Source organism: Sorex fumeus, unplaced genomic scaffold (assembly GCF_029834395.1).
Source record: "Sorex fumeus unplaced genomic scaffold, SorFum_2.1 ptg000020l, whole genome shotgun sequence".
Lineage (NCBI taxonomy): Eukaryota > Metazoa > Chordata > Mammalia > Eulipotyphla > Soricidae > Sorex > Sorex fumeus.
The window spans coordinates 5,509,775-5,534,006 of record NW_026606077.1 but is presented as its reverse complement, the minus strand read 5'-3'; the positions used below and the strand labels follow the sequence as shown (position 1 = coordinate 5,534,006).

Sequence of the window (24,232 nt, the reverse complement as noted above, 5' to 3'; positions counted from 1 at the left end):
TGATGGGAAGCCTGGTGAGAACCCTGCCAGGTCTTGCAAAACCAAAAGCGTGCCGAGCCCACTGGGGCGTGAGGGAGAACGGAACCCAGCGGCCCTGGGCCCCGGAAGGCAGTAAGGAGGGCAGCAGCATCTGGGGTCTGGCATCTGGCAATGCAGAGGCCTTCTCAGTGGTTCCCCATCCTTGCTTGGGGGTGTCTGGCCCGGGCAGGCTGGGAGCAGAGATTTGGGGAGCAGAGCAGCGGCTGACCCAGGGTCCCTCTGGGACGGGGTTGGGGTACGCCCTGTCCTTGTGGGCTCAGATCCGAGGGTCCGACCTGCAGTTCTCATGGGCGTCCCAGTTGAGGGCTCCTGGCGGGGCCTGGCCTGACCAGCGTCCCCCGCTCCAGGCCCTCAGACAGGGCCAGAGCCTGTGGCCTGGCTCTGCGGGCAAAAGCGTGCGGCTGTGGGATGCTCTAGTGTCCGGCGGTCGCCCCGATGGCCTGCCCAGCACATCCGGCCCGGTCAGGGCCCCCAGATACTCACGGGGAGGCCCAGCGCCCCTCGGTCTCCTTTTTCTCCCTGGATGCCTTGTTCTCCCTTCGCTCCTTCCCGTCCCACTTCCCCCTGAAGGAAAGAGAGATGGGGGGGGGGGTGTCACAAAAGGCACATCCCGGAACGCCCACCCGCATGTTCTGGGGTCCTGGCGCGGAGGGGGCGGGGGAGGAGGGACGGCCGGAGGACCCCCAGACTTGAATTCTTAGCTCTGTTAGAGAGTCCTGGGTCACTCCATAGCTTGCTACTCCCGTCCCCAGCCCAAATCACACAACCAGGCCTCGGGAGGGGGAGGGGCTGGGGGATGCAGAGCCACATGGAGGGGGCGAGATCACGTGGCAAGGCCTGTCCAGCACCCGCAGAAGTGCTCGCTGGCAGGAAAACAGGGGCCCGGCAGCTGCTGAGAAGTCACCTTTTAACATCACTGGGAGAAGAAAGGGCCCCGGACAGGAAGCCCAGTAGGGCAGGGCTGGGTCACATGGGGTCACGGGGGCCAGCAGCCCTCTGTCAAGTGCCCTCACTCAGGGGCGAAGGGAGGGCCAGGCGAGGCCACGCGGGACAAGGGCTCATCCTCAGGGAGACCCGATCCCGCCTCTCCGGGAGTCATATTGAGTTCGGGAAGGTTCTCCCTTCCAAGCTCCCGGGGTGCTCTCCCTGCTGTGCTCACACACATGCCACTGGCCGAGAGCTACAGGGCACACTTAGGGGAGGGTCCCGCCCTAACCGAAGCCCACTCCCTCTTCTTGCCGCACCCAGCACCCTGCGGCCCCATCTCACCTTTGGTCCAGGAACACCCTGGAGGCCCTGTGTGTGGAACCAAAACAGGAGGCTTAGAAGGAGGTTGGGGTGCAGCCCACATCCTTGTCCACAGCTGGGGCTCAAGGAGCAGGGGCTCAGGGAGAAGCCCAGGCTGTGGGCGAGGGTGCGTCTTCGGGGTGGGGGTCTGAGTCACCCTCTCCACAGCCCCCACTGGGCCCCCCACCGGCATCTCAGAGGAAACAACACCACGAGCGAGAGAAATGAAAGGTGCAGAACATGAGAATGTCCCACCAAGTATCACCCTCATGGGTCCTGCCGCCACCTTGGCCAGAGACCGGTGATGCCCACGGACCCCGGGTGCCTGCAAGGACCAGTGTCTGCTGGCGCAGAGAGCCAGAGGCCCTCGGGTGAGAGGCAAAGGGATTCCTGTAACCCCCTCCTCTTGTCATGTGTAACCCGGAAAGCCAGACCCCCCCTCCCGCCCACACCACACTGGCTGGTTTAAATGGGTCACGATAGGGGGCCTGATTAACTTCCGGGAGGAAGACCCCTGGAAGTGGTATGTGGGCTGCAAGAGCCCATGCTGGGAGGAGGAGGTGGCAGTGAACGGAGGTCATGTGAAGCCGGTGACCGCCAGGGGGTGGGACGGAAGGGACCCAGTAGCAGTGGGCAAAAAGGCTGATGGGGGGGAGGGCATCACACTCACAGGAGGTCCGGGAGGCCCTTCTGGCCCAGGTGGCCCAGGAAGCTAGAAGAAGAGGGAGATGGTGAGTGGACAGGGCTCTGGGCATGGCCGTGCCTTCAAGTCAGAGGCCAGAGCGATGCCCCAGAGTCACCCAGAGGAAGGATTTGCACAGGGCAGAGACGCGCCAGCCTGCACAGGGCTGGGGTCACCCCACAGCCCTGCCGGGACTGTCCTCGAGCGTCTGAAAGACCTAGAAGTGTGGCTGTGCTGGGTTCCTACTCACTCCTGGCCACACGGCCTAGAGCTGAGTGAGAGTTCCAGCCTCCAGGGGGGTCCCGGGTCCCCGCTGACCCCACTCCCCACCACTCCCCGCTGGACTTAGCCAGAGACATTCTGTGGATTTGGGACCTGCCTGGCCCTCCTGGGCATCTCAGCTCCAGACCTTTGTTTCCGAAGAGCAGAGGTTGGTCATCCGGAGCAAGACTGGCACGGGCGGGTGAGGCAAGCCGTTTTGGGGGGCGGGGGGAGCCAACCTGCCAGCCTCCGTCCAGAGGCAGGAAGGGGACCTGCCCCCTGCTTCCTGCCCTGGTCACCCCCCTTCAGTGCTGCCACTGGTGTGAACCACTCATCTGCCCAAGGGCAGCCGGGACAGAGACCCCAGGACAGACAGGCAGCCCCTCCTCCCGGGGGCTTCCATGTCTTCTCGGAAATTCAGCCTGCAGAACCTCCACTCTCATTAGAAGGCACTTCCTGTTTTCTTATAAAGACATCACACGCCTTCTCTGCGATACTGGCTCTACAAACCTACGTGTGGATCAGCATTCGAGTAATTGTACACATTCCCTGTGCCCCAGGCCTGTTTTACCGTACAATGATGTTGAAATGTTAAAAAATTCAAATAGCACTGTAGCACTGTCCTCCCGTTGTTCATCGATTTGCTCGAGCGGGCCCAGTAACGTCTCTATTATGAGACTTGTTGTTACTGTGTTTGGCATATCGAATACGTCACGGGGAGCTTGCCAGGCTCTGCCGTGCGGGCAAGATACTCTCGGTAGCTTGCCCGGCTCTCCGAGAGGGGCGGAGGAATTGAACCTGGCTCAGCCGGGTTGGCTGCACGCAAGGCAAATGGCCTACCGCTGAGCTATCAGTCATACTCCTATTTCAATATTTTATAGATTAAAGAAAATTGAGGGGGCCTGGAGCAATAGCTCAGTGGGTAGGGCATTTGCCTTACACGCGGCTGACCCAGGTTCGATTCCCAGCATCCCATATGGTCCCCGAGCACTGCAAGGAGTGATTCCTGAGTGCAGAGCCAGGAGTAACCCCTGAGCATTGCCAGGTGTGACCCAAAAAGCAAAAAGAGAGAGAGGGAGGGAGAGAGAGAGAATTGAGGGGCCAGAGCAATTAGTACAGCGGGTAAGGTGCTTCCCTTGCACACAGTCGAACCATGTTCCATCCCCGGCATCCCATATGGCCCCCCAGCTCTGCCAGGAGTAATTCCTGAGCGCAGAGGCAGGAGGAAGCCCTGAGCAACACTGGGTGTGCCTCCAAAACAAAAAATCAAACAAAAAAATTTGAAAGAAGGAAACCGAATAAAAAACTCACATTTATTTTTCTAGCAGAAAAGGACAGCTATTATTTGGCTTTATTTCTGCTTAAACACAGAAGATGTGTTTCAATGGATGTTTATACTTAGGGTGACATTATATCTATAATTTGGTTCTCTGCTGTTTTTCACTTAACACGACACTCATTTTTCCATATTTTTTTTTGGGGGGGATGTGCCCCACCAGGCTCCTTTTTATGTTGATGTGGATTCATTAAGTGGAATGAAATGAGCTGTAGGCCAGCCAGGCCTGCGTCGTGCTTGGCATCAGGAGAGCCTGGGCCTGGAGACCATTATTACCATTAGTATTATGACCATAAGCTATTTGATCATTTCCTTCTTGTTAGAAATGCGGGCTGTTTCCGATTCATCTTTAAATACTTCTGGAAGATTTTTTTTTTTTTTGCACACAAGGCTTTACTTGCATTTAGGAGCGTTTCTTTGGGAGACTGCATCTCTCAATGAGTAACATGCATCTTTAGGAGACTGCATCTCTCAATGAGTAACATGCATCTTTAGGAGACTGCATCTCTCAATGAGTAACATGCACGTTCTATAATCAGGTCTGTTTTGCTAAATACTGACAGGGCTGGTGACTTGAAGTGGCGAGAGGGCCCTAGGGGACCTCTCCAGGGACAACAGCTTGGTGGTCTCTGTCTGAGCTTTGTGACAGTGCCTGGGTGGCCCAGCACCCATAAAACATGCTTTCCGGTGCATATGTTTACGCTCTTTCTTTTAAGTTTTATAGAATTATGGGTTTTGGGCCACGCCCAGTGGTGCTCAGAGTTTACTCCTGGCTCTGTGCTCAGGGGTCACTCCTGGCGGGTCTCTGGGTCTTATGGGGTGCAGGATGGGACCTTTGTTGGCTGTATGCAAGGACAGTACTACCACTGTGCTATCACCCTTCTATCTCTCCTTCCTTCCTTCCTTCCTCCCTCCCTCCCTCCCTCCCTCCCTTCCTTCCTTCCCTCCCTCCCTCCCTCCTTCTTTCCTGCCTTCCTTTCCTTCCTTCCTCCATTCCCTACTCCCTCCCTCCCTCCTTTATTTCCTCCCTCCCTCCCTCCCTCCCTCCCTCCCTTCCTTCCTTCTTTCCTTTCTTCTCTTCTTTCTTCCTTTTTTCTTTCTTCCTCTCCTTCCCTTCCTCCTTCCCTTCCAGCTTAGAACCCCTTGTCCCCCATTGCTTGCAGGGGGTCTGAGGTCCTTCTGTAGCCTTCCTGCCTTTCTTCCTTGAACCTACAAATAGTTCTCATTCCCTCCCACCTCTCGAGAACCCACCTCCAGAGTTTCTTAGGTAAACTTGTGCAAAGTCTTCCAGATGATGCTTAAATGCCCCCCTTGGGGGTTCATCCCCCCACCCTCGAGTTGCCGGCGGCTGCATTTTCCTCTCTAGAGACTCTGGTATCTGGAGTACCATTGGGAGCCCAATCAACAGCGGGGGCCGGGAGACCCCCATGTGAAGCATTCAGCTTCCCGCCCACCCAGGGCAGGCGCCCGTCCATTTCCTGCTAGAACACGGCAATGTTGTCTTTGCTGGAGACGCATGTGTGTGCTGGGTCACACACAGAGTCCACCTACCTCTGCTCCCGAGTCCCCCTTCTCCCCGGGCTCTCCTTTCTCTCCCTGTGGGCACAAGACAACAGGTGTGGGTGCCCGCACTCAGGCCTGGGCATGTCCGCTCACTCCTGTGGCCAGGGCTGGCCTCAGTCACCCAGGAACATGTAGAGGCAGTGAGTGGTCAGTGTGGAGGACAGAGTGCCAAGGTTCCAGGATCTGAGGTCCCAGCACACGTGGGCTGTGGAGCTGTGGAGCTGGCACCATGGTCCTCTGTCTCCCAGGGGCCCCCCATAACCAAGATCCTGTGTCAGACGGGACAGACTCTGACACTCATGACTACGTGGTAACTTGTATGACAGGACCGCAGCAGATTGATCAGCAATATGTTGAGATTATGTTGAAAATATATCACATGGGGTTGAAGGGATAGTACAGCGGGCAGGGGGCTAGACCCGGGTTCAACCCCCACCACCTCATATGGTCCCCGAGCACTGCCAGGAGTGATTCCTGAGCGCAGAGCCAGGAGTAATCCCTGAGCATCGCTGGGTGTGACCCCTAAACAAACAAACCCCCAAGCAAAAATGTATCACACATAGACACACTCGCAGAATACTCAGAAATATGTAGATATGCACACACGCACACACTTGTCCCGTACATACATACATACATACACACATACACTTACATACTGACACGCACACATATACACACACACATATGGACACACACCTTCACTCACACACTGACATACACTGTATATACTCAAAGGCACATGTACACTCACACACATGTATACACACACACGCACTCAGACCCAGAGACACACTGGCACACACCAACACAACATTGTCACCCTCATCTGCAGACACACAAACACACACTCACAGACACATTCACACACATAAACACACACCAAGAGACACACGTGGCCACACTCCCGCCCAGACACACAGGCACACACACAGCTGGTCTTGCTGGCCTGCGTGGACACTCCCCCTGGCCCTGGCCTGGAAGGACAGGCTGCTGGCCGGGGCCTGTGTGTGGGACTGTGGGGAGATGGGGTGGCCTCACACATGCAGGGGGGTTAGCCCAGGGGTCCCAGAGAGAAACGAGAGGGTCACGCTGGTGTGCAGGCCACCCGAGTGCTGCCCACAGAGCTAAGGCTGTCCCCGGCGCATGGGAACGGCACAGCCGATGGTGCTGATGGTCCCTGGTGGAGTCTAGGCGGGCAGGCTGGGGGAATCCTGGCCCCCAGGGAAACGCGTGAGGCACAGAGGTGGCTCTGCTGAGGGCCTGCACAGCTGGGCACTGGCTAGAGCTGCCCGGCCGTGCAGGGGGTGCTGAGGGGGCACACTGGGTGGAGCTGCAGGGGGCAGTCTTGGTCAGCGGTGCGAGGCGTGCCCACCTACCCGAGTGCCCGGCGCAGCAGCTGCTGTCCAGGGACCCCCACGTCTAAGGGGACAGTCTGTACCGGGCTCTGGTTCTGGTTGGAGCTGCAGCCCTGGTTGACGCTCAGACGCCCGCACCCTGGGCAGCTCTGGGGGTCCCCTGCCCCTGGACAGGGCTGAGCGTAGCCCTCGGGTCTTACCGTGAATCCCGGCAGCCCGATGGGGCCGGGCAGTCCTGTGGCCCCTGGTCTCCCTGGGCTGCCTGGTTCTCCTTTCTCCCCAGTTGGGCCATCCAGGCCCTGCAGTGGACAAAGGTTTCGGTCAGCTGGGTGTGCGTGTTCATGGGGGCGTGCGTGGGGCCCGGTGGCACGGCTGGAGGGGACCCCTTGCACACCTGGGGACCCTCGGCAGGGGCAATGGGTGTCCAGTAGGACCAGGCGAAGGCCTCTGTTCTGTGCATGCAATGAGGACCCCCCAACCCACCCCACTTCATGCCTTCAACAGCCCAGTGAGAAATCCTGGAAGCTGTGCTGTGCATCTCAGAGATGGGCCTGGGCACCCCCGGAGACGGCAGAACAGGCCCAAGAGCTCCTGAGGGCTCCTGTGGGGGACCCCGGGAGCCCCCACCCCAGCCCCAGGACCTGACTGTTCCCGCCCAGTACTGGGGGCCCCCTGTGACACTCACCGGCGAGCCCGCCTGGCCCGGCTCCCCCGTGGCCCCCTTCTCTCCCGGGCTCCCCGTCTGTCCGCTTTCTCCCTTGGTGCCTGCAGGCCCGGCCTTTCCTGGGGGGCCTTGGGGGCCCGGCGGGCCCATGTCTCCGGGTTTGCCTCGAGGTCCCTTTGGAAAGCAACAACACTCGTTGGAAATGCTGATGGAGAGAGGCGAGAGGAGAGAGACAGAGAGACGGATAGTGACAGAGGAATGGACAGAGACAGAGAGAGACAGAGAGAGACAGAGACAGATAAAGACAGACAGACAGAGAGACAGAAAGAGAGAGAGGGAGAAGGAGGGGGAGAAGAGGGAGAGACAGAGAGAGAAAGAGAGAGGGAGAGAGAGACAGACACAGAGAGAGAGACAGAGAACTCCAAAAGGAGGGGCACAGAAACCTGCCCTTGGGGTCGACTGGGCCAGGTGACTATGCGGGTCCCCGGCCACCGTGAGGGCCACCGTCATCCTCTGGGCTGCAGGGTGGCACCCCCTTCCCTTGCCCCCCGTGCAGAGCTCACAGCAGACCGGGTGCTTTGCTGCCCTCCCAGGCAGGGGCCCGGGGTGCTTCGGCGAGTGTCCATCTGTCCTTACCTTTTCCCCGTCGTGGCCTGGAGGCCCCGGCAGCCCGATCTCCCCCTGCGGCAGAGCAACACAGGTCACACTCGGGTCACGGGACACGCGTGTCCCCTCCGTGCTCATGCCTCAGCATGCACCCAACAGTGGCTGCACCTTGTCCCGATGACAGGGGCCAGTGCTCGGAGCCAACAGCCTGTCAGCCACGGGCGGCTGGGTGCCACGATCCTTGTTTGCACGCAGTGTCCACGGCCCCCTGTGAGCTCGGCCCTCCCTCCTCGGGCTCCCCCAACCCTGCTCCACAGGGAGGCCCTTCGTCCTCACACCTCAGGTAAAGGAGGATGAGGAAGGAGGGACGTCTCTCTGAGGTCATCAACCAGCCACCTCAGAAGGCAAAATGACGCAAGTGTGGACAACAACAGAAAGAGAATGGGTGTGTTCTCTGGACAGATTGTGTGTGTGTGTGTGTGTGTGTGTGTGTGTGAGAGAGAGAGAGAGAGAGAGAGAGAGAGAGGTGAAAGTATGTGAGAGTTTGTGTGTTTCTGAGCGTGAGCGTACAGTATGTTAGTGAGAATGTGTGTCTGTGTGTGTGACTGTCAGTGTGTGGCAGAGGGTGTGTGTGAGCATGTGGGTGAGTTTGTGTAAGCATGTGTGAGAGGATGTGTGTGTAAGCGTGTGTGAATGTGAGCGTGTGAGTGTGAATGTGTGAGTGTATGTGTGAGAGGGTGTGAATGTGTGTTAGTGAGGATGTGAGTATATGTGAGAGGGTTGTGTGAGTGTGTGAAAGGGTGTGTGAGTGTAGGTGTGTCTGTGTGTGTGAGAGAGGGTGTGTGTGAGGGTGTGCATGCGAGAGAGGGTGTCGGTGTGAGGGTGTGTGGTGAGGGAGTGTGTCAGTGTGAGGGTGTGTGTGAGGATGTGTGAGAGAGGGTGTGTGTAGTGTATTTAAGGATGTGTGTGTATGTGAAGGTGTGTGTGTGAGAGTGTGTGTGTGAGTGTGTGTGAGGGTGTGTGTGAGAGGGTGTGAGGGTGTGTGTGTGTACGAGTTGTGTGTGAGGGTGTGTGGAGTGTTTTGTGATGAGAGTAAATGTGTGTGTGACTTGTGTGTGTGAGAGGGTCTGAGTTTGTGTGAGCATGCGTGACTGTGTGTGATCCGAGAGGGTTGGCGCTGTTCACAGGACCTTGGGAGCAGGGCAAGGGCCGGGGCTCGGTCCCCTCCCTGGCGGGGCAGGCTGGGATCCCTGCTGGGGGTCTGGCTGGGATAGGCAGAGTTCCGGGGTCCCGTGTGACACAGCCGCTGAGGGCCCCACACAGGACGGGGCTGGGGTGCAGCCTGGGGCCCACAGCGGCGACTCCGCTTCCGGCCAGACAAGCGTTACCTTTTGACCTGGGGTCCCTGGAGCGCCAGGTGGGCCGATTTGCCCGGGAAGACCAGGGGGGCCCTAGAAAATAGAAATGGAAGTGGAGGCGCAGCCTGGCGAGGGTGGGCCCCGGCGTGTCTGAGGCTGGTCTGAGAGCAGCTCCCCGGCGTCTCCCGCGGGGGCAGGCACTGCAGAGGAAGCGCCAGGAGCCCGAGTTGAGCAGGGCCGCCCCGAGAGCGTCTGGGTTAGAGTAGGGGGGGGTGGGTATGCTAGACTCCCGACTGTGCTGCTCTGCCAACGTTTCTGACCTGGGGGGTTCACTGCCCCCTGGGGCCCTACAGGATATATTCCCAGGGGCCACAGGTGAAAAGTGCGTACGTGAGGGGTCACAGCACAAGATTAGGGGGGACACCGATAGGACGGGGTCACAGGAAGGAAATAAGGTGGCGGGGGCGGGCCAGATAAAGGTTGGGAACCCAGGGCTCCAGCCCCCGGGGGCTCCAAGAAGACAGAGTCCTCAAAGGGCCCCAAGACAGAGTCCTCAAAGGGCCCCAGGAAGCAGCTTGCAGGGGCCTCAGGAGGCAGGCCTCCTCCCCGGGAGGAGCCGGGCACGAGGTGCCGAGCCCAGGAGGAGGCAGGCATGACGCAGACCCCAACACCCTCCGCCCCTGTTCCTGCCCATCCCCCCAGCCCCTGCCCAGTGCCCGCCGAGGGAGGCTCACCATCAGGGCCAGCGTGCGGATCTCCTGGAAACCAACAGCACAGTCAGTCAGAGGGGCGGGGTGGGCACGGCCACCCAAGGGGTCTCCGTCCAGTCTTGGGGCGCATGGACCCTCTCGGCAGGCGGGTCACCTGCCAGCCCCACCCCACCCCACGCCTGGCCCAGAGGTTTGCAGCCACATCTCACAAATGGTGCTCTGGGGGTCTGTGCCCGCCGGCCGCCCCGGCCCCCACACCTACTTCTCCACGGAGGGAGGGGAGCAATCCCCTCGTTCTTATTGGCTCACAGGGACCCCCTTTTGGGAAGGGGGAACACACCTGGGGGTGTTCAGGGCTTACTCCTGGCTCTGTGCTCAGGGATCACTCCTGGTGGGGCTTGGGGACCCTACGGGGTGTTGGGGATTTGAACCGGGGTCAGCCACCAGCAAGACAAGCACCCTGCCCACCGGCTGTCCTCTCCCGCTTCACGGCGACCTGCCTTTGCTCTATCCTCTTTCTCCGATTTCAAGGCTCTGGCATTTCCCAAACACAATATAGAAATATAGGACCCCCCCCCCCCCAAAAAAAAAACCAACCCCAGGGACCACAGCTGGCATCCAGCCAGACCTTCTGTTCTGGGAACACAGGTACGAAGATTCCTTCGAAGACGGGGTCCCGAGCTCCAGAGCCGCTTGGGATTCTGGGTGACACCAGGCAATGTCTGGGGACTCTTTTAGGTGGTTCAAAGGCGGGGCAGGCACGGCTGGCCTCTGGGGGCTAATGAGTCAGGCCCGCTGTCTGGACGCCTGCCCCCAGCAACATCGCCCCCCACAATGGCCCGAAGATCACCAGGTCCGAATGGGAGCCGCACAGGACGAGGGACCCCTACGGAGGTCGTTCAGCTCCGGGGTGTCCAGGAGCCCGCGGTCCCTGGCTAGCTGAGCCGAGACGGAGCCAGTGCCCGGGCAGCTCCCATGGGTGGCACCCTGGGGCGCTGGTGCCCTCCCGCCCAGGTCTGGGGGCCCCGCACACCTGGAGCGCCTCGCTGATGTTGCCGTTGTAGCCCACCATCTCGCCTTTGCCTGGCTCCCCCTTGGCACCCTGCAGGACAGAGGAGGGGGCAGGCCTGGGTCAGCGGGCACAGGGGACGGAGCGGCAGGGGTGGGAACTGGCCAGCCTGTCCGGGAGTCCTGGACCCCGCCTGGGCAGCTGAACCTCGAAGGGCGGACAAGCCCCCGGGCTCCTGTGATCCTGGCCTGGCCGCGGCCTTGCCCTGGCTCGGCCAGCTCCCCTGGGACCCTGGGGACACCCCTCCTTTGCCGCGTGCCGCTCTGTGGGATGCCACGTACCGGGGGGCCGGCGGGTCCCTGCGCTCCAGCTGCTCCGGGCTCCCCCTGTGGATGGAACATGGGGGTGAGGAAGGGACAGGGGGACAGGACACTCAGGTGGCCCTGTAACTGCAGCCAGACAGGCGGCCCGGGGACTCCGCTTCCTCCCTGGGGGGCACAGACCTCCGGAGTCATTCATCCCTCACCCCGCAGGAACCATCTCCCTTTCCAGAACCTTCCGTCCCTGTGGGGACCTGTGGCCCCTCTGTCCCCTCCCGCCCTGGACATCTGCTCAGCCCACGGGCTGGACAGTCCTCTGAGGCCAATGGAGAGTCTGGCCGGCTCTTTTTGGGGTCCCTCTGCTTATGAAAGGCCCCGTCTGTGGGGGAGGGGGCAGTGTGAGACATTAGCTGGGGTCAGGCCTGTGGCACCTCCCAGGCTGGGAGACCAAGACGGGCTCAGAGCTGGGGGTCTGTCATGGAAACCCCCATAAGCGGGGTTCCGGCCCTGGAGGGACGCGGCCTTCCATCCCTGTGGAGAGAAGGAGAGAAACAGGGGCCGGCCCTGGCCTCTCCCCAGCCCATCTCCATCCCTCGGCACTCCTGCCGTCTCCAGAAGGTTCTCCAGGGACGGGCCAGCACCAACCCCGCACCCGACTCCTGTGGGGGGCCTGGCTGTGGGGGTCGGGCTGCAGGGCCAAGGCTGCGTCACCGCCGTGCTCATGGCCGGGCCTCCGTACCTTGTTTCCTGGCTGTCCCGGGGCCCCGGCCTGGCCCTCAGCGCCAGCTTCTCCCTGGGGAAGGAGGGCAGGGCTGAGGCGTGGAGTGATGCAGGTCAGGCCTCACCCACTGCATGGGCTCCTCGCTCCCCGCTCCCTTGGGCCCAGCCCAGGGCTCCCCCACACCCCGACCTCCTCCTCCTGCTCCTGCCCCAGGCACTGGCATCTCCCAGGCTCCCTCAGGACGGGAGGGTCTCAGCCCCCACTCAGGGATGCTGCCCCCCACGGAAGCTCTGACCACCCTCAGGGGCACTGACCCCCCACGTAGATCTGACCCCCCACAGAAATGCTGACCCCCACAGAGGCACTGACCACCCCCCCCCATCGAGGCACTGATCCCCCACAGGGGCACTGACCACCCCACAGAGATGCTGACCCGGACAGAGATGCTGACCCCCACACAGAGACCCTGACCCTCCCCCCCCCACAGAGGTGCTGGCCCAGAAGCCCAGCCCACACCTCCCAGAGCTGCTGAAATCCAGCGGCCCCTGCTCTGGGGGTCCCAGCCTGGTCTGCAGGCCCCTCAGTGCAGGGAAGTGGAGGGTGGTCTGTTACAGGGAGGCCCCTGCTGCCCTTGCCACCTGTGGGGTCAGCACCTGCACAGGCTGGATGCTCAGAATCTGGGGCCGGGTGGGGGGGTCTTTCTGACTTGGTTACGTCACAGCCCCTAGGACCGGGGGCTGCCCGGGGGGCCCCACAGCCAGGACAGGCAGTAGCAGGGGGTCTGGACACAGAGGATGCAGGTTGAGGCGGGCGGTCCCTGGGTGCGGTTCCCTGAGAGAGACTCACCTTTGGCCCCGGGGGCCCTGGGAGTCCTGGGGGTCCGGGCTCCCCTCTGCCTCCTCCAATGGCGTTGCCCGCGTCGCCCTTCTCTCCCTGAAGGCAAGCAATCGAGAGTCACCACTGCGCACCCCATGACCGCCGACCCCAGGGCTCGTCCCCCCACACCCGACACCCCGGGCGGGGCCAGTGAGGGCTGGTGGGCCCAGGGGCCTGGCCGGGGAACCGTGATGCTCGGTGAGGCTCTGGGATGCCCCTGGCTCCTCCGCACAGAACCCGACCAGCGACCAGCAAAAATGGGATGGGAGTGACAGTTCGGCAGGGGAGCGGGGAGGGGGGGTGCGTTTGCCTGGCACGCAGCAGACCCGGGTTGGATCTCTGGCATCCCATATGCTTCCCCGAGCACTGCTGGAAGCGATCGCTGAGAGCAACCAGCTGTGCCCCCCCAAACAAAGGCATGGCCACTTTCTGGCTACTTCGGACCTCCCAGGTGGCCCCCCATGATCTCCCCTTCCCGGGGAATCGGGCTGTGTCCCAGCCGCTGCCCTCGCGCCAGTCTGGAAGAGACGGGGTGGACTGTGAATGCATGCGGTGGGGACGGACGCGAGGCCTTGGCACCGGCCAGACCTCAGCCACACTTACCTTCTGCCCCAGGAGCCCGACGAGCCCGGGAGCACCCGCAGTCCCCTTCTCGCCCTGCCGAGGAAACACAGCAAGGCACTGGGACACCTCCAGAATGCTCTAGAAGGGTCCAGCAGCCCCTGCCTTCCTCTCCTTCCTCGCTGGCCCTCCTTCAGTGAGCCACCTTCAGAAGGACTCTGCTTCCGTGGGCCACCCCTCAGTCCCCGCTCCTTCCTTCCCCAGGCCCTTTCATATGGTGACAGGGTGACGGCCTGTCACTGTCTCCTGCCTAACGCCAAGACTGTCCCTTCGGGGCTGTGCTGGGGCGTCCAGAGAGCCGTAGCCGGGAAATCTCTGGGCCCTACTCTGCCCTTCCACCGGGGGTGGCCCGAAGACTCTCCTGGCCACTTCCTCCCTGACTGCAGGGGAGAAAAGGGCCCCAAATTTGTCGGGAAGGAGTGCTGTGAGAAGTTCGCCGCCTGTGCTGGGTTGCATCTCATTTTCCCAGAGTGATAGTCCAGCAGGGAGGGCATTTGCCTTGCATGTAGCTGACTCGGGTTCGATCCCTGGCACCCCATATGGTCCCCCAAACACCACCAGACGTAATTCCTGAGTGCAGAGTCAGGGGAAACCCCCAAGCATTGCCAGTGTGATCCAAAAAGAAAACAAACAAACAAAATCTCCTTTTCCCCAGAGTTGCAGCTGAAGGTCCAGATCCCCCTGTCTCTCTGACTTGTGGCTCCTTGGACAGAGTGGGTTGGGCTAGGAGGCGGCGCTGGTCGGTCAGTCCGGGCCCCTGACCCAGCAGACCCACTGTCCTGTCCAAAGGGGGCATCGGGACACAAACAAGCCTGGTGGGCAGAGCTGGAGCTGGAGCGCCCTGGACGGGGAACCCGGGAAACCCGGAGAGGCCGGCCCGGCTTCCTGCAGCCCCGTCTCATCTGCCCACTGCCAGGCAGGAGGGCATGCCGGGGCTCGGCCACCCAGTCTGTGCCCATGGTCGGGCAGCTGGATACACTTGGCGCCACTCTGCGTGCCTTCTTCCTTGACCCCAGCCACGGAAACTTCTAGACGCTGGGCCGGCATGCCCCCCTCTAGACTAAGATGCTCCCGCACAGCACAGATGGGCCTCGTGGCTGAACCCCTTAAGGAAAAGCCGGAAAGCTCTGTGGAAGAGAGATGGCTTCCCCGGCCCCCCCAAAGGTTAGCACTAGAAGTTCTCAGGGGTGGGCAGCTGCTAGTCTGAATCCTGTATTTCCCAGACGTATCTGACTAAAGAAATTTTTTTCTTTTGTAAAATTAGCAGGCTGTTTTTGTTTTGTTTTGGGGTCATACCAGGTCATGCTCAGGGGTTACTCCTGGCTCTGCACTCAGGAATTACTGCTGGCAGGGCTCGGGGGACTCTGTGGAATGCTGGGAATCGAACCTGGGTCGAGCATATGAAAGGCAAGCGCCCTACCCGCTATGCTATCTCTCCAGCCCCTGCTGGATTTTCAATTCTCTCTGTCTCTGTCTCTGTCTCTTGGGCCACAACCAGCAGTGCTCAGGGCTGTTCTGGCCCCAAGCTCAGGAGTAACCCTTGGCCCTGCCTGGGGTCCGTATGTGGTACTGGGCTTGAAGTGGGCTTGGCTGCAGAAAAGCAAGTGTCTTGGTCCTTTCTCTGGCCCAACTTACATCTTTATCATGTGGGGTTCGGGGTGGGTCCCCATGTGCAGGGGCCTGCGGGCCACTTCCGTGGATTTGGTCACCTGCGTTGATGATTCAATGCCAGGAGGCAGAGGTACAAGGACCCACCGGGCACAGCCGGCCATGCCTGGAGGTGCCCAGGGGCCCTGTGTGGGGTAGAGCTGGGGTCGGCCTGAGAAAGCCTGTGTCCTGACCCCTGCACCATGTCCCTGACCTTGTCCTGTTACACCTGTTATCATCCCAGATCAGGGTTCTTCTACCCTCGACACCAACCTGGCATTAAAACAGGCTGTCCAAGGGCGAGAGAGAGTACAGAGGCTTAGGGACTCGCCTGGCACGCTACTGACTAAGGTTCCATCCCTGGCACCCAGGTGGTCTCGAGTCCTGCCAGGAGTCAGCCCTGAGCACTGCCGGGTGTGTCCCCCAACCAAAGCAAAAACCCACCAACCCAGCAACGGTGCCGTGTCCTAGACAGGCCCGGCATGTTGTCCGGGGGCCCATGCCATGGCACATGGGGACTGGCCAGGTCAGGGGCAGAGTAAGGCAACACCGTCCTGACCACAGACAGGCCCGAACTCAGCTCAGGAAGGTCCCCATCCCCGGGTCAGCCTCAGGCGACCCGGAGCAAAGCCCCAGGAGTCTGGCCCGCCTCCATTCCACCCTGCTCCATGCGGCCCAGAACATTCCCTGGGTTCGGTACCTTGGCTCCTGGGGTCCCAGGCTCACCCTGAGGGAGGAGGAAAAAGAGAAGTGGGTGAGGAAATGGGAGAACAAGGCGGGAAGGGGGTGCACAGCACAAGGGGCCGAGGCTCCAGCTGGGCACTGCCCACCCCCTCCCCAGGAAGACCTCCCAGGCGTCAGCAGAGGGAGCGGTAGGCGGGGGCGTTTGGCTGTACCCAGACACCCAGGTGTGGCACTCAGAAGAGTCGCGGGCCCGTGCACGAGGGGAACCTGCTGGGGCCAGCTGTGTCCGGCCCGTGGGGCGCCCGGGATGCAGGGGCTGACGGGCCGCACTGCCCGGTGCTCCTTAGGCCACACCCCAGCGTGAGTCGGGGGGTACGCGCCAGCATCGGGGGCTCGTCCACTCCCACGGAGCCTCGAAGCCCGAAATCTCCAGCGTCCCTCTACCCCCTGCGCCCGCAAAGCACCTCCCAAGTCGCCACTGACCTTCATTCCGGCCACTGCGATTCCTGGCGCCCCCTGAACAGAGAGAAAAGGCAGGTGTGGGAGGAGGGGGCGCCCCCCCACGCCCACCAAAACAGCACCCTGGGTGAGGGGTGGGACGGAGACCCGGGGGAGACTTGGTGGCACCTGCCTCGAGGGGGCTGCCGAACTCCGGGGGATGCCCTAAGTCTCCGCCCACACCACTGGGGGCCCGCTGTGGGGTCCCCCAGCTCCTGGGGCATGACGGACACTGTGTCCCGGGAGCTGGGCAGGGGGGTAGTGGCAGCACTGGGAGAGGGGAGGGAGAGGAGAGGGAGGAAGGGAAGCAGGTTGGAGAGCAGGGGTGGAGGAGGGTGGGCGAGGCTACTGGGGCTGGGGCAGGGCCCAGAGGGCTGGGATGGCTCAGGAACAGTCGCCGGTCTGAACTCCTCACACCTGCTCCCAGGTGAGCAGGCGTCTCGCTCAGGAAACCCTGGCGGGGCCTCAGGATGGCCCAAGCTATGGCTGCTGAGGGGTCAGGGGGCCCAGGACAACTGGGGGCAGGCAGGGAGGGGCTGGCCTCTCAGGTGTCCCTCGGTGGGGATGCCCCGGGGCTGTGGGAACAGGGGAAGTACCTTGGCGCCGTGTTTGCCTGGCATCCCTGGCATGCCCCTTTCTCCCTGGAGGAAGGAAGAAGAAGCACCATGAGTGGAGGTGGAGGCGTGGAGTTTCAAGCAGACGGCCATCTCTGGCTATCTGCAGGCTCAAAGCAAGGCAAAGCCCTCTCATTGCCTCCGAGAGGACTCCCTGGGAGAGTGGCTCAGGCCCAGAGGGCGGTCAGGGAGATGGTGTGTGTTGGTGTGTGTGTGTGTGTGTGTGTGTATGTGTGGTGGGGGGGAGTCTTGAACCCCAGATGGGACGGCAGGGCCTTATCTGAACGCGCAGGTCTGTGCCGTGGCCAGCAGAGGGCGCCATATGACCTCTCTGACACCCGGCAACCTTGACAGGCAGGTGGTCACGCGCCCCTGAAGGGCCCCATCACTCTCTCCTCAGAGGCCTGGGGTCTCCTGCTAGTATTCCAAAGAGCACAGTCATGTTGACTCAGAGAGAGACACTTCCTGAGTTGGGGGTACAGGTGGGAGGTCAGCTCGGCACCCCCCACCCCCGGGCCCTGCCCAGGCCTCTCGGGGAGGACGGCTGTTGGTCCACCCTCTTCCTCTCGGGCCCCCTCCAGCGCCCCTGCCCTCCTCCGCCGGCCTCTATTTCGGGGAGCTGGGCTGAGAGTCAGGAAAGGCTGTCCGTGTGACCCCAGATAAGCCACATTCACTCGGGGCAGGATCCTTGTCTGCAGAGGGAGATTAGGCCGACACTTCCTACCCAAGCCCGCTCCCCTCTCTCCAACCCCCACAGCCCGCCTGTGTGTCCTCAGGGAGTCTGAGGGCCCTGGAGGGAGAGTTCCCCGAGGCTCAGCCCTGTGCTGGCCCTGTGGGTCTCGAGGCCCATCCCAGGAACGCCTGCCCCCTGGAGCCCTGAGGCCCCCGCCCTTCTTGCAGAGATGGAGACCACGGCGCCTCCCTTCTCTCGCCATCTAGGCTCCTGGCTCCTCGCGCCCCCACCCAGGGGCAGCCTGCCTGCCTGCCCACACGGAGCCCACCACACGCACCCACGCAATGCACACCATGCTCAGACACACATGCAGACCCACACACGCAGGCACAGACACAGTACACACACGAATATGTGCGCACACACACAACGACGGCTCCCAACAGGCAGGCGACGGGTGTCCCGGTGGCTTGTGTCCCCCAGGCTCGCCCACTCGTTCCTCTTTCTCCAGGGTGCGTGCCAGCAGGCCGCCCCACCTGACCTCAGAAGGCACCGCTGGGCGCATCTGTGAGCAGTGAGCACCCCTCCTGAGCGGGGTGAGTGTGAGCAGGGGGCAGCACGTGGGTGTGGGGACCCAGACTGTGTGGAGGGGTGACTCCGGGGCATGGCTAATGGAACCTGCCACACTGCAGAACGGCCCGGGAGCTTGTCTTTGTCAGAGCACCTTCCTTCCTGTTTCCCTGCTGCAGTGATTCTGTCAGGAAGCAGAGAAAGGGACTCTGTCAGGAAGAAACTGATTCTATCAGGAGGTAGAGGAAGTGATGCGGCCAGGGAAAGAGAAAGCGATCCTGCTAGGAAAAGAGGAAGGCGATTTTCTCGGGAAGAGAGAAAGTCGTTCTGTTAGGAAAAGAGAAAGGGATTCTGCCGGGATGAGGCTCGGTACCCAGCACACGTGTGTGAAGTCCTGGGTTCCAGCACCCCCTGCCCCTCCCCCACCGGGATGCTGTTCAAGGTTTTCAGTGTGGCTGCATTTGGATCCACTCAGAGACTCTGGCTAACGCCACCCTCCTGTTCGTTCGTTCCTAGCCTCTGTCCTAGTTTATTCCTCTTCCGCTTCTTTGCTTCCTTGGGGCCCCCAGAAGCCCCCCCAGTGAGTGCTCAGCCAGTGGGTCTGGGTTGTCCTGCAGTGGGTCAGCGACCCAGAGCCGGGGGTGTGGACGGCAGAGAAGCCAGGCTAGAGCCCACGCGGGAGACCATCTCTCAACACCCCTGCTGGGCAGTGGCCCCCGGGGAGGGGGGGACGGTCCCTCCCTGTGTCACTGGGAGCACAGGAGGGAGATCGCAGCGGCCTGGAGCACCCACACACCGGCCTACTCTCCTGCAGCCCCCACCCCATCCCAGCATCAATAGGGCCTCTATTCTGCCCCCCGCTTCCAGGTGGGGGACCCATCCGTCAGGCAGACAGGCTGCGTGGAGCTTGGCGGGGCAGGCAGCCCTGCGGCCGGCCTCTTAATTTGGTGATTTACTGTTTGTTGGACAAGTGGGGCCAGCACTTGGCTAGAAGCTGGCGGTCTGGGGGAGCCAGGGGCCTCAAGGTCAGGTCCCAGTGAGGCAAGGGTCAGGTCAGAGCAGCCTGGGTAGATGAATGGGTCCCTGCGCAGGCCAGGCTGGGGCGGGGGGTGGGGGCAAGGCACACAGACCCTTTGTTCTCTGCAGGGGGGAGGCTGGGCTGGGGGCAGGCAGGAGGCTCAGGCCCCAGGCCCAGACGGGGCCCTTTCCGGGATGTGAAGAGCTGCCTAAGGAGCCCGCTCTCCCTAGAGAGTTCCCAGGGCTCCTTTCCGGGTAAAGGCCGCGGAAATGACAGCGCCTCCTGCAGCCGGGGCAGCTGGGGCCTGAGCCAGGGCTTGGGGGGTCCCGCAGCCCACAGGGCGAAGGGCTTGACCCGAGAAGGGTGGACTCTGCCGTGAGCTCCCAAAAGAAAAGTCGGTGCTCATTAATCTTTGGCCTTTGGAGGGGTGGGGGGAGGAAGGAGAGAGAGGGAAGGAGGGAAAGAGGGAGAGAGAGAGGGAATGAGGGAGAGAATAGAGGGAATGAGAGGAGAGAGGGAGGGAGAGAGAGAAGGGAGAAAGAGAAGGAAGAGAGGGAGGGAGAAGGAGGGAGAGAGAGCAAGAAAGAGGGAACGAGAGAGAGAGAGAGAGAGAGAGAGAGAGAGAGAGAGAGAGAGAGAGAGAGAGAAAGAGAAGGGAGAGAGGGAGGGAGAGAGCCCGGGCTGGGCTGGAGTGTCCTTGGCAGCCTTGAAACCTCAGCTCTGGGGCACATGGTGTCTCGCACCCGCCCCCCAGTCTGCCTGCCTGACTCCACATGCCCTGGAGGGCCAGTGGGGTTTCACAGCCTGGAGAGAAAGTGTCCCGGGCGGGAGGGTTCCTGCTTCCGTGTGTCCCCTACGGAGAGCCCAACGCTAAGGGCCCGAGAGGTCTGGGGGCCCAGGGGTCTGGGGACAGACAGCGGCAGGAGTCCTGGGGAGGACTCGGCGCCAGGGGACAGAGCCGCCCCCCCCCCCGCCCCCGCAGGGCAACGTGCCCAGGGTCCTCATTCTCTGCAGATGAGGCCAGGGCTTTGGCAGGAGCCTGGGGGCCACTGAGGAAGCGAAGGGCCCATTTCTCACCTCAGGGACTCAGCTCAGCTCGCCCCTTTCCTTCTCCTGGAGGGGAGGGGCCAGCGGGATTCCTGGGGTCTGCCAGAATCCCCCAGACTCCAGAAGTCAGATTGTTTGGAGCCAGGTTTGGGGGTTCAGATAGACCCGACTTCACTGCCTCCAGCCTGTGATCTTTGGGGGATTCGCCTTCGTGAGCCTCAGTTTGCCCGTCTGTAAACTGGGGCTGAAGCCCAAACCCACCTCCCAGGGAGGTACCGAGGCTCTAAGGAGCTGATGCAGGTGGTGCCTGAGATGGGGCCTGGCACGGACCACAATCGAATCCCCCCCAGAGCCCCTTCTCTGCTTGGCAGCACGTGGTCTATTGCACTGTGGGGACAGAGGAGCGGGGAGGAGAGGCTCTGGCATGGCCTGGAATTGTGGGCAGGGGTGGCTGGGCCTGGGGGGCGAGTTCTCGCCCTCTGCGCTGCATTCCAGTGCCCCCCGTGGTCTGACCACAGCACCGCCCCTCTAGGGAATCCCTATTTCTAGAGAACCCTGAGGCACCCCTGCGGACAAGTTCAGCCCCTTGGTGCAGGGGAGAACAGGCAGGATGGGGGTGGGCCGCAGCCCGCCAGCTTAACCCCCAGACTACCCCGGGGGTCAGCAGCAGCCCTGCGTGAGCCGAGACAAAGGCAGCCCAGTGCCCGGCGGGCGCCTCCATCTAAGCTCGCCGGCTCCCAGACCCACGATCATCCAAGCGGCCTGGCCCGTCCCCTGGGGGCGAGCGGCCCGGCCTTGCACCAGGAGACAGATAGCGTCACGCCCCTGGGTCTAATGGAGTCCACGTGGGCCTGCCACGGTTCGTGCAGAGTCTGGTGTCCCCGTGAGGGGCGGGGGGCAGCGCAGGGCCTGCTGGCCATGCCGGGCTTTGATCTCCGGGAGCTGGTGGGAAAGCCGCCCGCTGGCCTTTGAGAGGGTGCCAGGCGGGGCCAGCTGCCGGCGGTGGCTGTGGGTGGAACTAATCATTAGCAAATTGCACTGGCCGAGAACAGGCTTTGCCGAAGTTCTCGTCCCGCCCCCCCCCCCCACCACCGCGCGTGCGTCAAGTCTCCAGTAATGCAGACACGGAGGGTCTCTCTGGGACCCCCCAAAGGTCCCCTTGACACCCCGGACACAGGGGCCAGCCCCGTGACCTCTCTCTGCTCATCCTGGCCGAGGGCACCTGCCCCTTCCTGAGCAGACACCAAGTCACCTTAATGTTGGTGTCCCGAGCAGGCCGAGGGCGAGAAAACCAACAGACAGCTGTGGAGGGCAGGGGGTGGGGGGCTTGGGGGAGGAGCCCGAGGGACCAGGGCGTTGGCGCCCTGGTGGCTCGGCAGGGCGTGAGACCCTCGGAGCAGACGTTTCGCACCAGGGGAGGGAGAAGACAGGCTCCCGGGGCTGAACTCGTGAGCTGGAGCTTCTGATGCCAGCGGCAACGGCGCACCCGCTGGGCAGCCTCAGGCCGCGCCTGGGCCTCTCTGAGGTTCTCATCTGACAGCAGGAACTTGGCTCCCAGCCCTGCCCCCTGGTCAGGATCCAGGGAATGCAGCTAACCCAGAGCGAGGCAGGAGGGCCGTGTTTCAGACGCCCCACGGGGCGCCAAGGTCCGCAGGGCACGGCCGTCCTGGGGGCTAAGCCACCCGGCGAGCCCACGGGGCTGGGGCTGGGGCTGAGCCGCTGAGCCCTTGAGGAGTGATCCCGGGAGACCTTTGCTGGGGTCTACCCAGTGCAGGCCTCTGACCTCTGTGAACGGGCAGGGGGAGGCTGAGATGTTGGGGGGCGTGTCGGGGGCAGCACAGAGACCTCCTATGGGCCAAGCGCTGAGAATAACAAGCTGGAGCCTGGAGACAGAGGGAATCTTCCAGAAACCAGAGGGAGGCAGGGGGACAGGCCTCCAGATTCCGTGAGAAGCAGGCCAGTTGTGAAGGGGAGCGGGGGCGGGGAGCTGGCGGAGGAAGAAAGGGGTGGGGGGAGGACCCAGCTAACTCCTCAGAGACCTGGAAGCCGCTGCTCTGACCCGACCCAGAGGTGGACAAAGTCTGTCACGGACTAAGGCTCAAGATTCCCCCAAAACGTCAGTTCCCCCTAGCTGGAAGGGATTTTTCTTTCCTTTCCTTTCTTTTTTTTTCCCTTCTTTTTTTTGGGCCACACCCGGCTGTGCTGAGGGCTGCCTCCTGGCCCTGCGCTCCACTCCGGCATCCCTCCTGGCAGGGATCAGGGCCATCTGGGGTGCTGGGGACAGAATCTGGGCTGGCTGTGTGCGAGGCAAGTATCCTGCCCACTGACCATGGCTCCAAGCCCTGCGTTTCCTCATGCGTTAGGGACAGGAACAGCTTCCTGGGGGCTGGGAGGTCAGGATGACATGAGCCGTGTGGAAGCACCGTCTGGTAGAGACTTGGCTGCCAGTAAGTGGTGGCCACGACTGAAATGACTTGCAAGGGGTCCAGAGAGATAGTGCAGTGTGTAGGGGCCTGCCTTGCATGTGGCCGACCCAAGCTCGAGTCCTGGAACTAGGTACGGTTCCTAGAGCCCTGCTAGGAGTGAGCTCGGAGCACGGAGTAAGCCCCGGGTGGTACAGGACATGAACCGTTCAAACGAAGACAATTTGAAGGTTACTCTTGTTAAAGGTAACACCCATCTCTAGGCCTCTGGTCAGGTAGTTCTGAAATGCCTCTGACTGGCGGAAGGGCTGAGTGGGGGTTAAAGGGCCGGAAGTGCAGTGGTGGATCTCTGCCTTGCACAGGGAAGGCTCTGGGTGCGACCCCCAGCATGAAGACTGGGGGGAGCCTCAAAGGCTTTGCTAGTCTGAAAGGTGCAAAGGGGAGAAGTCGCAGGAAGGGGTGCTGAGTGCTCCTCCCCGAAGGCTCAGGGGACATGCCAAGTGACCTGTTTTTTTGTTTTGTTTTGTTTGGGGGCCACACCTGACCATGTTCAGGGGTTCCTCCTGGCTCTGCACTCAGGAATCACTCCTGGCGGTGCTCGGGGGGCCATGTTGGATGCGGGGGATTGAACCCGGGCTGGCCGCATTACAAGGCAAACACCCTACCCTTACCACTATCGTTCCGGCCCCTGACCTGTTTGGAAAGTTGCCACGACGAGGCACCCAGTGCACAGGCCATACCCACCACCAGGCATGAGACTGCCTTTCCGTCCATCACCGAATGTGGCCACAAGTGTGAGTGCAGGGGGACAACCCCCCCCCAGCACCCCTAGGTGGCTTGCCCGGGTCGAGGTCTGAAGCCGGGCATTTAGGATGGTCCGTTTCTTGCAGGAGGCGGGGCTAGGCCAGCACACCGCCCAGGGCTGCCCTCCTGTCTGCCTTCTCCCAGAACCCTCCAAACTGCCCCCCAGGTCCCTGCATGCAGAGTCAGCCCAGCGCTCACCCTCGACTCGCCCTCTTGGGAGCCCCGAGACCCCGGCCGGCCTCCGTCAGACACGGACACCCAGGTGGGCAGTGGACACCCTCCTGGGCCTGAGGCCCATCTGGACCCCAGCTTTGCCCAGGCCACTGCCCCGTCCGTGTCCCGGCCGGGCAGAGGCTCAAGTCTCTGTTGGCAGCTTCACAAACATGCCCCGGCACCGGGCAGGGTGTGAGCATGTGGCAACGTGGATGCACAGCCAAGGTCCACCCCTGCACGCACGGGGTCACCCCTCGAGCCCCCAGACCCACTTCTTACCTTCCGGCCGTGGTAGCCTTGGACTCCAGGGTCTCCCTGGGGGAAGAGAGAGACCGTTAAGGGCAGACCCAGTGCAGACCCCTCAATGGCCAACCCGCTTGCCTCCAGCACCTCCAACCCCGCCTCCCACTGCCCGCTGTCCCTGCCGCCCTCACAGACTGTCCCACTCTCCAGCTCGGGGGTGGCAGGGAGGACTGGCAGGAACATGGGAGAAAAAGCATGGGTTTGGGTTCCAGACACGACCCGTCGAGGGTCCCGTGAGACCTTCCCTCTCGGGAGCTCCCCATGCATGCGGTGTCCAGGCAGGACTGGTGCTTTGCGGCATTTGGTGCCCAGAGCCTGGGCGGCAGG

The 24,232-nt window shown here is 62.0% G+C and overlaps 1 protein-coding gene across 1 annotated transcript in view; it reads right to left on the bottom strand.

Annotated features, from left to right (window-relative positions):
• The window catches only part of LOC130022596 (collagen alpha-1(XIII) chain-like), a 63,675-nt gene that overhangs the window by 17,871 nt on the left and 21,572 nt on the right, over window positions 1-24,232 (bottom strand). The window contains exons 11-28 of the mRNA XM_056113362.1: window positions 23,882-23,917; window positions 16,837-16,881; window positions 16,226-16,258; window positions 15,759-15,785; window positions 13,394-13,447; window positions 12,761-12,847; window positions 11,933-11,986; window positions 11,215-11,259; window positions 10,898-10,966; window positions 9,889-9,912; window positions 9,185-9,247; window positions 7,827-7,871; window positions 7,212-7,364; window positions 6,727-6,825; window positions 5,157-5,201; window positions 1,997-2,038; window positions 1,309-1,335; window positions 523-603 (exon numbers count right to left, since the gene is read on the bottom strand). Of these exons, the coding sequence (XP_055969337.1) occupies window positions 523-603; window positions 1,309-1,335; window positions 1,997-2,038; window positions 5,157-5,201; window positions 6,727-6,825; window positions 7,212-7,364; window positions 7,827-7,871; window positions 9,185-9,247; window positions 9,889-9,912; window positions 10,898-10,966; window positions 11,215-11,259; window positions 11,933-11,986; window positions 12,761-12,847; window positions 13,394-13,447; window positions 15,759-15,785; window positions 16,226-16,258; window positions 16,837-16,881; window positions 23,882-23,917 (1,029 nt within the window). The remainder of the gene's footprint in view (window positions 1-522; window positions 604-1,308; window positions 1,336-1,996; window positions 2,039-5,156; window positions 5,202-6,726; window positions 6,826-7,211; window positions 7,365-7,826; window positions 7,872-9,184; window positions 9,248-9,888; window positions 9,913-10,897; window positions 10,967-11,214; window positions 11,260-11,932; window positions 11,987-12,760; window positions 12,848-13,393; window positions 13,448-15,758; window positions 15,786-16,225; window positions 16,259-16,836; window positions 16,882-23,881; window positions 23,918-24,232) is intronic.